Source organism: Embiotoca jacksoni, unplaced genomic scaffold (genome assembly GCF_022577435.1).
Source record: "Embiotoca jacksoni isolate LCO1_2020_lvr unplaced genomic scaffold, fEmbJac1.0.p SCAF_6, whole genome shotgun sequence".
Taxonomy (NCBI): Eukaryota; Metazoa; Chordata; class Actinopteri; family Embiotocidae; genus Embiotoca; species Embiotoca jacksoni.
In genome coordinates this window covers 9,080,151-9,092,861 of record NW_027185414.1, presented here as the reverse complement: position 1 = coordinate 9,092,861, position 12,711 = coordinate 9,080,151, and the positions used below count along the sequence as shown (strand labels likewise).

At 40.7% G+C, this 12,711-nt stretch overlaps 1 protein-coding gene across 1 annotated transcript in view; it reads left to right on the top strand.

Annotated features, from left to right (window-relative positions):
• The window catches only part of LOC138213028 (transmembrane protein 266-like), a 47,971-nt gene extending 41,174 nt beyond the window's left edge, over positions 1-6,797 (top strand). The window contains exons 9-11 of the mRNA XM_069173834.1: positions 576-771; positions 4,185-4,247; positions 5,168-6,797. Coding sequence (XP_069029935.1) covers positions 576-771; positions 4,185-4,247; positions 5,168-5,808 — 900 coding nt within the window. The 3' untranslated portion in view covers positions 5,809-6,797. The remainder of the gene's footprint in view (positions 1-575; positions 772-4,184; positions 4,248-5,167) is intronic.
• The last annotated feature ends 5,914 nt before the right edge of the window (positions 6,798-12,711 follow it).

Genomic DNA, 12,711 nt, shown 5'->3' with positions numbered 1-12,711 from the left:
GATAGCCTGTCTCTATAGCTGCTCCATTTTATTCATTAGCTTTTATTGGATTACTTCTCCACCTGTGTGAAGAGCCAAGTTTGTTTGTTGTTACTGTGAGCGTAACTGTTCAGCTTTCTCCTGTTTGTGGGCATTTGCTGGATTATTGATGTGAAGCACTCTGGGATTTTATATCTGTGAAAGGTGCCGTACAAATATACTTTACTTACTTACTTCGGGGCATACCATGTTCTTTGGGTTTATATATGATCTCAGGTGTCAGAGTATCTATATAACATATTTTACTTTTTTACAACTATATTTGTAATGTTCACTGTGCTGAACGTTATTTCTCTCTCTCTCTCTCTTTTCTTCTCACTATGTGCCTCACCTTTTCACCTCATCATGTTGTTTTGTCATCTTCTCTCTGTCCCTCTCTGTTTTGTTTTCCACTCCTCATGCCTTCCTCCTAACTTCCTGTCGTACCCATCCCCCCCCCCTCAAACTACTCATTCTTTCTTTTTAAAATCCCTTTTGACTTTCCATATTCATTCACACTCCCCACTATTTTCTCTACGCAAACCAACCACCTTCAGTTTGAGATCAGGCAGCTGAGGGCACATCTGGCCCAGCAGGACCTAGACCTCGCAGCAGAGCGAGAAGCAGCCATGCAGATCCATCATGTATGGGGAAAACAAGGCAGGAGTTTCCAGGTTGTGGAAGGTTTGACTCCGGGAGAGTCTGACGATGAGGGCGGTCAGAGAAACCCCAGGGAGCCACATGCCACTGCAGGTATAGTATGGTTTCCAAAGCTGTTCTTGTGTGGACAGGGTTGAAGGGCACTTGACTGTTATATTATATGAGTTGGTTATAAAAACAGAAAACAGCTGCATCTAAGACAAAAACCTGTGCCATTAATAAATATGGCTTATTTGAATACATCCCATGCCAGGTGCAGTTTTTGCTTGAGAAAGCCGCATGACAAACCAAGAGAGAGGTGCTGCATAAAGTATGTACATAATTATGTGGAACAAAAAGTCTGTAATGTGGTAACATCAGGTGAACCGGATGCCAGAGCAGTGTAAAGTTAATCTGGAGCAGTAGCCCTGGAGCATCTTCGAGGCCAGGCTCTTAGCCCCTCGGTGCTCACACACAACACCCATCTGACCGCAGGCGCTCTGGGATCAATGCAAGGGCAAAAAAGCTTTTAGGATCTGGTGAATCCTGGAGAAAACAAGCATGTTCACTGACACTACGTCAGGGTGCATGGGCTTCTGTCATGCCCCCACTGTCTTCATAACTGCCCCCCTCGTGGCGAGGCCAGCCGAGCCAGCCCAGGCCACTCGGGCTATTTCAGGTACAGAGTGCTCTGTGCATTGGGCCTTGTTAGGAGAGAGTGGGCTTCTGTCAACATCTGTTCCCCTTCACCTGCAAACCACAATAGGGCACCAGGAGGCTCCACAGTGGCCACAATATTACCCCAAGGGCATAGTGGGAAATCTGGCTCACAGAAACAAGTGGGGCTTTTTACAGAAACATGGTCACTGGGATTAGCACTTAGGCCACAGAGATAATGTCAAGTCAGGTGAACTCAAATCAAGTCAAATTTATTTGTATTGCCGAATATTGAATATTGAATTGAGGGCAGCACAGTGGTGCAGTGGTTAGCATTGTCGCCTCACAGCAAAAAGGTTCCGGGTTCAAATCCGGTCCTGGGCCTTTCTGTGCGGAGTTTGCATGTTCTCCCTGTGCTTGCGTGGGTTCTCTCCGGGTTCTCCGGCTTCCTCCCATCATCCAAAAACATGCACCTCAGGTCAGGTTACCTGGCGCCGCGCTAGTGGCAGCCTGTTGCAGCAGCTCCCCCCTGAGAGCCCCCCTGCTGTAGCGAAGAAATTTCCCCTCGGGGATTAATAAAGTGAAAAAAAAAAAAAAAGAATACAGAGGCTTCTGTCTGTCTCTCACCTGCAGGAACTTTTATGAAGGCAGTGCCCTTTAGGAGTGACTGTCTCAGGAGATTGATGGTTTTCACAGCTCGGAATATCAAACCATGCAGATTTAAAGAAATTTGTGTTAATTAATGAGCAAGTGGAGTTTTCTCTCAGGTCCTGAGAGAGGATCCAACAAAGAAAGGCACATAGACATGTTTGTTTGGATGGAACATTTCAAGGTACCATACTGTACCTATCACATTGTCTAAACAAGTGTTGGGAAACTGCTCTAAGATATTAGATTGAAAGTATACAACCATGCGAGCAGGTCTGCGGGGTTAGTGTCAGTATGATAACATGCCCACGATAATGTTAACATGAGGACTTTAAGTGGGTATTGTGGTCATATTTTAGACTGTTCACATGTTAATATCTGCTTGTTAGTAATAAAAACAAAGTATAGTAGAGGCTGATGGAAATTTTAAACAAATTGCTATTTTGATGTGATTACACTACATGACAACTTAGGGGATCATCAGAATTATTAAGATCCATCGGACAAAATAGCAGACTCTGACATTCATGCTAACATGGCAAAAAAAAGATGTAAATCTCCAAAACCATGTAGTCACGTCTATTTGTTCTTGTCCTGTACTAAAACTGTTTATTTTGTTCATCCACGTTAACCTTCGGTGCAGAACTAACGTTTCACCCATCAAAATTGTAATTTAGACGAACTAAAAGGACCTCAGCATGTCACCTCTCCTTTTCCACAGACAGATGACAGCCTGGTAACTTGACTGTCACAGAAGGAGGAGGAGAGCCTTTTATGTATGCTGGACAGCCCATTCTTTTTTCTTAAGACTCATGTGTTATTAATTGTGGAGTGATTGTCTCTGTCTTGTTTTAGTGAGTGCAATGCTTCCTCTCCAGGGGTGGCTCAGGGATTAATATTTTAGACTGAAAAATAAATGAAATTACCCATCAGAGTCAGCAGCATGTCCCGCGGGACAGGGGCTAGCACTCAGGGTACTCTGGGTTCGCACTCAGCCAGCGGACAGTGAGCTCAAGACCAATCAAGCGAGCAGAAGAGCATAGCAGATCACAGCCATTCACTGTGCACACTGAGGCCTGTTAGAATGGAGGGATCAGAGCCTGAACAAAGCTCCTCGTCCCTTTTACTCTCCCCCATTTCTCCCATCCCTGAAACCAACCCCACCCTGTCCCTGTCCCAGTTTAGTCAGAGTGCAATAAAGTGCAGCTAATGCCCAGCGGTGTGTGATCCAGACCCCTTGCCCATAAAGCACCTGGGGCAGAAGTCATCTCTGTCAATATTATGTTGTAAACACAAGAGATATTTTCCATTTTGGACTAGTTTGTGGTATGAGCACTGGAATGGACCAAAGTACAGGCAAAAAGGTGTGAAATCCAATTACAGTCACAGAGCATTGGTATCTGTTACTCTATATTTAACCCTAATTTGATCCTAATTGATCAAATTACAGTTTCTGGTCCATTCTCTATATAGAATAGGGAAAACAACATTAAAAACTGTCCAATAATAACAATAACAATAGTGAAGACATGTATATTTAACATTTATGCAAATATGTAGTTTATTATCGCAATTGAACAAGCAAGAAAAAAAACTGGCTTTTGTTAAGTCTTTCAGCAAATAGGTTAATGCATACCTTTACTTAATATTGCACTTTTATGTGATGTGTTAGTTTTGGTGGTGGTGAAGAAGAAAAGGGGGCTGCAGAGTTGTAACTGCACTAATGATGCAAGGAACAGTATTTATTAATTAATTAGCATTGTTTTGTTATTTTTGGGAATGTTAACCATCTGTTAGTCCTTAATCTGACATGTACAGTGAAGACATTAAAAATGATTGCGTCTTAGTGGGTAATGTAACAGTCATTTATCTACTGTATGTCATTTGAGTCCTCTGTTATTTTGCGGTTATATATTATGTATTGATGTGATTGCTTTTTATTTCCACAATATTGTTTTACTTGTTTTGGCATTGAATAGTTAGATTGTTGAGAATGGTACTTAACAATCTGCAGCAGGGATACAAGTAGGGACAAATTTTTGACATCAAAATCAGGAAATTGTAACTGTAAGCACCAACATGAGTCGTGGTGGTTTTGGATGTAAAACATCAGAAATATGAAGATGTATATTTAAAAAAAAAATATTCCAGTATTTGTATTTGGAACTTGATCTGCTGAAATGAAAATCACACCATTATTTTGATTGTTATGATCAATTCAGATCCAGTTGTACGTGATGACATGAACAACTACATCAGCCAATATTACAGTGAAGCCAGCAGTGGTAAGTGACAATTACAAAGACATTAATATAAACCAAGTCATATACAGAAAGGAGACCCTCGAAATCCTTAAGGAAGCCTATGGCAATGAAGAAATGAGCCTGTAGAGGTGTTTTGAGTAACATTTGGGGCAGAATGTCACTGTTCAAAACCAAAAAAGAAGCATGAGGCGCAACCAAGTGGGTTTCTTTGACGTTCACGGGGTGATGCACTGTGAAATTTGTCCCCCAGTGTCAGGCTGTCAGCACTGAGTTTTATTCTGAGGCATTTGAGGGGAAAACATCTGGTGCAAACAACCTGAACTGTGGCGCGATGGCTCTTGGGTTCTCCAAGATTACAATGCACCCCCTCATAGTGTGTTGAAAACACCCACGTTTCTCACCCACGGTTAAACAATCGTCACTCCCCTCCACCCATACTCACCAGATTTGGCTCCCCTCTACTTGTTTCTGTTCCTTGAAAAAAATGGTCACAAACTGGGATGTGTGCTCTGTGCGATTTTTTTTTACTCACCTGAGACTTAAGCAGACGCACCCGAACCAATTCTTACAAAAATGTGTAACTCAAATGTTGATTTTGATCAAGCGACAAAACTTGGAATACTTACTCACGAAGGTTAAAGCTTCTCTGAGCTCCGTGCACGTCACGGTGCTGCGCACCGTTTGCGCACAACACGGACAATCTCAGAAGCTTTTGATCCACCCTGCTATTTAAATATTAATTTAAAACTTACTTTGATTAATCTGGTAATTCTAAGAGAGAGAGTAATTCTTTACTTCTGGTATATATGATTATTGTATGATGGTCTTTGAATTATGTTATTCAACACCCCAAATTTACTGTTGTATTTGGTCAATCATTGTTAACGGGCTAATTTCTGTGTCTGTTGTGTGACTTTTTCTAAATGTCCGTGTTCGTTAAGATGCTGGAGCTTCTGGCTTAGGGGCCCGGCTTATCACCACGGCAGCCATTGACGTTCACCTCCCCACAAATACAAACCCCATCCAGTCAAATCCGATGCTGGCTATGGAGCGGGTGGGCAGTGCTGTAAGTGACGCCTCCACCGGCATATCACGCTCCAGCGGCAGCCTGACAGCCCGCCCCCACAGCCTGAGTAGCCACACGCAGGGTTCATCGATGACAGACTGCAGCAGCAGCACAGCTCAGGACCTCAGTCTGAGCTACTGCTCCCATCGCTGCTGTCCTCCCTCCTTCTCAGGCCAGGACCCCTGCAGGGACCCCAGCATGGTGGTGCAGGAGCTACTCTCCTCCCTCTCTGAGGACTCTTGCCTTGCTCAAAAGGGCCTGGCAGTAGACCCTGTCAACCTCAAGCTTCCCAGTCCCACTGGCTCAGAAAATGCCAGCCCTGAGCTCGACAACAGAATAAACATCTTCAATCGCAGGAACCAAGAGGAGAGGCGAGCCCGGGGAAGGGGTTGTGTGCTGCTGCAGACCAAGCCACTGATCCACCTGCAGGGCAGCACCAATGAGCCGTCTCTGGAGGAAAAGTACCGGCTACTAGGACCAGCTGACTCACCTCTGGGGCACATGCCTGACACATAAGCTACATTTACATGGAAACAGAAGCTTTTATTCTCTTTTTACTACCATCCTGTTTGGCATATATCTGAACTCTTGTTACAGGTCAAACCTCATGAGAGGGACCACATAAGATTTAAAAATGGATTTTTCTGTTGCTGTGTAAATCCAGTCTTAGCCAATTCAGAGCAAGCTTGAGCCTTAGCTTCCAGCTCCCTCACTTGATGTGTTCAGAAGTCAATAGCAGTATTGACAATAAGGCCCTTTGCCATACTGTCCAATCTCCCCTGTTCCCCTTTGATGGATTTTTAAAACGCCCGGATATAGCACAACAAAGACAATAACATCCCAGTACATGGGAGTCTGATGTGTTCTTGGACACATTCTTCATCAGGAATTCTCACTTTGAATGGGACCCTAAATGAACTGAACATTTCATGAATTAAAACCAGCAAAGGGCCCTTCAAGCCTATACTGAACAAAAGCAGAAATGCCGAACAGTGTTGCGATCCTGGACACTGTTCTGGGGAATTTCAAGCAGTGAAAGGAGGGTTTTCTATTGCATTTTGTTCTTATTTTCCTTTCTTTTCATTTGAATGATCAACTTTAAACATTAATCATGTTGTTCTTTTTTCAAACAGTCACAGGGTACATAAGACAAACGGCCATTTTTTTTTTACCTTTGCCTTTCTGTCACCTATTTGTTTGATTTGAAACCATGGACCATCATCCAAAATTTATTGAATAGCATTTTTTGTTTCAAAAAAATTATTAGTAGGGTATACTTGTGTGGTTGAAATGAAAAGGTAACTGACTGAACTCTTCACATGAAACTAGATTGGAGTGCTTGTAGCATGAACCTTTAAAAGATATGTGCCATAAATGGCGAGCAAAGTCTTTGCACTTTAATGTTTACAGACACTTTTGTAAACTTGATATGGAGGAAGTTATTGCCAAATGCAGGTGTTGTCATTTGAATGAAAATAGCAAAAATAAAAGTTAGTATTTCCTTATCTGCTCTTAGATCTCTGACTCTTGTTAATAAATCATGTTGAATGGTTTAAAACTCTACGACAGACACTTAAGCAGAACAAAACATTGTTAAACCATGTGATCAAAAGATGTTCTTACAGGCTCCTTGCTGCACATTGAGTCTACATTGTACCACATTATTTCATTAGCATCATCCCCTTATTTGCATATGATTTTGGAGAATCTTAATTATTTAGGCTTATTAACATTAGACCTGTCACAACAGCCACTAATTGGTGTGAAGTCACTGTTAGTGTGTCGTGAGAAAAATCAGACCCCCTAATTACTTTCTCATATCATTAATTCACAAGATAAACTGCTGTACCATTTTGTTGCTTGTCAAATGTTTTTCAAGTATCCAGAGAATGTTTTAATTGTTAATAATGATTATGGCTGCAATTAAGCTCTCAACACAAGTTTGGAAAGTCAAGTGTTTAAATAGCAAAACTGGCTTTGAGGATTGTTTGTAAGAGAATTGTTTAATTCACTTGTAAATGACACAGAACATATGGAGGACGAAGAGAACTGTTAATACTGTTGTTGGACACAATTAATATTAGTTTATAAGATTTCTCTCTGTAGCTTTTTTAGGATAAAAAAAACAAAAAAAAAACTGAAGACTCCTGTGTAACTTTCTTCAGCCCTGAAGAAAGAAAGAAAGAAAGAAAGAAAGAAAGAAAGAAAGAAAGAAAGAAAGACAGACAGAGAGACCTACTAGCTATTACAGGACCTGTCACATCAATCTAGTTTACAAAAACAATAATGCCTATCGCGTGCCATGGAACCAGTAAATAAATAATGACCAGCTTGGCTCTCGGCACACACAAAGGAATCCTGTTGAATATGGGTGCCAAATGTTGGCTCGGCCTCTATCTGTCACAGCTGCCTTGGTATCAATGTCTCAAGTGGAGGTGCTGTGCCTCTAATCTAAACCCCTTCCAGCTCAACCAGCCATGTAAAAGAAGAGATAACTCGTACGGTTCAATTTCCAGCTGAGCAACACGGCTCAGTGAGTAAGCAAAAATGTTTCTACAGGCATCTGTGACCAAGCAAATTTTGCTAATAACCACATGACTACTAAAGAGTAAAGAAAACGATTCACATGCACCCAGTTTGTCAATACGTATCATACCAGGTCAGTCAGGGTTAAGTGTTGAATTTTGACATGCAGGGACACGGAGCAGACCTTTAGGAGACATGCTAAGAAGTAAATTGCTTTTGGGACCTCTCCACTGAAACCAGAGGTGCAGTCCCTGTCACACTCACAGGAAGTTAAGTGAATTAACAGTGGCCATTAGACTTAATAATTGAAATGTTTTAATAATGGCGCAGAGGGAGTCACTTTAACTGCATTAACATTACATGATCATTGTTTTCATTTTAATGAATCAGGGCGGCCTCCGAGATTAAATTTACATCCACCAATCGTTTGGTACAATAAGACTCAAATAATGACTCTCTTCCTTGTTTTCTTAAATATACAAATTCTTAATAGAATAGCACTGATAATAGTGTCACTAAAGGTATGAAAAACTGAATTTATTCAAGTCAAAAAGATTAATGTTTAAAGGCTGACATGAATGTTTCAATTCTCAAATTTTAAAAGCAGACAATCTCCCTGTCGTTAGGTTTACGTGGCTGTGGAGTCCTATCTCTCCTACCAGGAGCATCGAGATCAACACTGAAATTTTAAATGTCATTAAGAATTAAAACAAGCTGGATTCTTGTTTTTCATTTTACATGCTGTATATTGTTTTATGAATGCAATGACCGAACTTGAAAGATCTTTGTAACAGAATCCATGTGATGAGGCATGAGGCATATTTTATCATGTTATTGTTTTCTTAAAACCTTTAAGAACTTATTCTCTGCAACCTACACATGACTTCCCATTCCATGATGTGTGAACTGCACCAACTGTGTCACCCGAGATAAACCCAGTATTATGCAAAAGTGTGTAAGACACCTGTCTCTCCACCGGAGGGGAACAGGGCAGTGTTTTGCCTTACCTTGGCATGAAAGGTCCACACAAGTGGTTAAGGCACCAAAAACTAGATGGTTAGGGTAGAGTAATTTTAAGCAAGTAACATGACACACGTCATGTAAGTTAAATACATTACAGTATTTAAGTAAGTTATGTTGCTTACAAAAACACAATCCATTTTGACTTTTGCTTTCTCAGAGATCCGAAAAAGCATCTGCCAGGTGAAAGTCCTGTGTTTGTTCCATCCAACGACTCAAACCTACCCAAACTCCTCAACGTGAAACAGTGACTTCATCACTCTTAATACTTTGTCAATTGACCTTCTCCCTGGCCAAACATGTACTTTTCATGCCTTGGTGGGGCAAAACGTGGTTGGCAAAACTGAAATAGTTTCCTCCCCTGGACTAAGAGGTGGATTATATGCTTTAGCGTCATACCAGGCTCACTAAATTAGATCATCGGAGTCTGTGCAATAAGTTTAATGTCACCTTGATTTTGACCTCCATGTAACTGCTTTCAAGAGTTTGCTTAGGACTGAACAAGTTTAAAAATTTACTTAATTTTCGTGTTCCCAATAGATTCTTTAAAATGCTGTTTTCAGTAGAGCATATGTCCACCTCTACAGAGAATTCAAAGAAGCAATATTCTTACATATTCCGAGTGGATCACATGACTTCTTCGGTAAGTAAAGTAGATATCTTGTGATGAGTCAGGAATATGTAATATGTTTTATGAGGTTTTCATGACATTTTGTAGAACAAACATTGGACAACATACTATACTATGACATCTTTTTTACATTTTGGACCGCATGCTATATTATGACATTTTTATGAAATTTTGGATGACCTATAGTATATTTCTATATAGAATCTTTTCACTGCCTTTGAATAAAACTCACACTGATCATGATGGGAGAAAAAATAACAAGCCATGTTTCACTTAGTGGGTGCTAGCTGAAACATAAGTGTTATTATCAATTGGAGAGGTGTATTTGTATGTCATTTACAGACTTTGGGGGTCAGTTTGGGTGCCCACATGTTTGGGCAGAGATAGTGGATTAGGGCCGTGGGCATTTTTGAGACTTTCACAGTGTTTATCTTGCACCCACACCCCCTTTCCTATGTAAAAAGCAAAGGGAAGTTGAATTTATACAATATGGGGCCTTTAACCAACTACCAATGCAGGACCTCATCACCTTACAGCATCCCCCTCCAGCCAACCCAATCAACATCGAGCCTCCAGGTAAGCTGCACTCCATCATGTAGTGGCTGATTATAAGAAACCGAACAATCACAAAGTAAATCAAGTTAAAAAGAAATTAAATTAATTAATTAAATAAAGTTTTTAACATACCAAATTATTGAACCGCCTCACCTCGAAAAGAACCATAGTCGGCCTCTTAGAAGATGGGTGTCTAGGTGTCTCTACTGACAACAACTGTCTGAGTCAAAAGTGATCCCAACTTCTATCAGTGATACAGCAGAGGCTAAACATACACTCTGAGTTAAATCTTCAGTACCAAGATGACAAGTTTGCTTCATTATAGGAATAACAATTACTGTGATGTAAAGTACTTGAATATTTGATGTTACCCTTAAATCAAGTAGTATACGAAATACAGAGTTTTAGGAGTCAATTACTGATTCATGTTAACAACAGAAAAGCAGTATTTTTTATGCATGGAGGAGATTTTGAATACAGTCCTATGACACCTAACAGCTGGGTATACCTTTTAAAGGGTCAATCTCATTAAAAACAAATACATGTGAGGAACGCCACTGCATTACTGCTGCGGTCTGACAGATTCAGAACACATCTCACACAGGACACTCCTTCAAGAGGCTCTGAAGCAGGAGAAAAATACAAATAAATTATACATCATTCTTTAAAAAGCTTCTCAGGTTCTCTTTTTGAAACATACTTCTTAAGTGCACAGGATCCAGAGGTTCGCCTGGTGGAAGAAATCCACTCAGGAGACTGTTGTCATGGCTACAGAAGATTTTTTTTTTTCTTTTTCTTTTTCATTTGCATACAGTTTTTTCTTCTGGCATCCTCCCCTTAGATGGTTCTTTGCATAAAAGTGGGTCAACGATAGAAAAGGAAAACTAGAAACAAGACCCACTGAGTGACCAAGCTCAAATCACTTCAATCCTCTGGAGGAATAATATTAAATATTAAATCAGTTTGTTGTAAACTATGAACACAAATAAAGTCAGGAATAAATTCTTGAGTTTAATTTGTGTGTAGAGTTATTTAACTTTTTCTACTTTTTTTCCAAAGGAAAATAAAACAACAATAACAACAACAACAACAATACATATTACTCTGCTCCTGCATATGTTATAAGCAATCAGAAGATGTATGGTAGTTAGTCATGTGATAAACACGAGGACACAACTGACTAGGTCCTCTGGGACATGGGACACCACATCACTGTGCCCTGAATAAAATAATCTACCGAACATCAAAATTAATTCAGCAATGCATCGCAACGCAACGCAACGCAACATGTAAGCATGTCGCTATGCATGACCGACCACGTACAATTAGCAAACATTTCTGGATAAAAAGCAAAATTCTTCAGGGAAATGGTCGCCACAGTAAACATTTCTCAAAATCATGTTGAAGTTATGTTTATATTCATATTCAATGTACTGCTTCTGCAACAAATACACAAACATTCGGATCGAGCATTCACATAGTGCACACTGTGTCACTGAAAATGAGCGGTTCACTCGCCCGAAGATGACTCCTCATTTCAAACGTGAACCAATAATTCCTGTTTTTTTTTTATCAACCACAGACTGACGTGTTTTTTTTTTTTTCAAGCACAAACTACCTGATGGAAATTATAATGTGCAGTTTAGTCCTGTAAAAAAATGTATGCTGTAGTCATAGTAAAATGAAAATTATGACCTGCTATATAAACTCTGGACTATTTAAAAACAGTTTACTGCCAAAGTGTGACAAATGTAAAATAATAAAATTACTGAATGATTCACAACAAAAGTAAAAGTTTCTTCAGGGAGTATATTATTTTTTACGTGAATTATATAGCATATTGCCAATGTTTCTATCAGTGGGTGATTTCTTCAAACTGAGCAGAGGTGGTGGTGACCTCATAAACTGCTCTTTTCTTCAAAACTTTTTGTTTGTCCTAAAATTCCTGATAGCCTCTCAGTTGCCAACTAGATTGCGGCACAACAAACTAGATATATTGCAGTATCTCTGACCACCAGCACAGACACTGCCATCCTGAATCCAGCAGCCCTCAACTTAGACCGGCTAAATCACAACCACTGTCCCGGCCAGAGCTCAGGGTGTCTGCCAGCGCGTGCTGGGGCCCTGCAACATTTCCATCTGGCCTCTTGGGAGTCGCACATCAATTGCTCTCAGCTAAATGCACTCGCATATGAATATTTCAGTACAATTTAATGTTTCAGCTACAGCCCCAGAGGAGCAGAGCATCAATTTGTGAACACAGTTCTCCTGGAGTTAAAAGCCAGCCCAGATAATACAGTACGAAAGGCGCTGTCAATCTAAGGGGCCTTTTTTCACTTGAGAGAGAAAAAAAAGAAAAGAAAAGCACCCCCCCTTTGCCATCAGTATCCAGCTGCATACAAACATCTTTTCAAAGTTTCCTCTGGAAAGAAGCCGAGTGAGGCAGCAGCAGGCAGCTTTTGGTTCACCAGAATCACCAGTCGATTTGCCAAGCTCGGTCAGTTTTCCCAGAGCTCTGGCTGCCTGCCATTTGGTCTCAACATGCTCACACACACACACACACACACACACACACACACACACACACACAGCTGGTAGAGGGAGCGGGTCAGGGAGTCGTGCACCTGCTGTCCTGTTAATCAAATACCCCAAAGTGATGCTGAAACCTCTTCCTTCACACAGAAAAG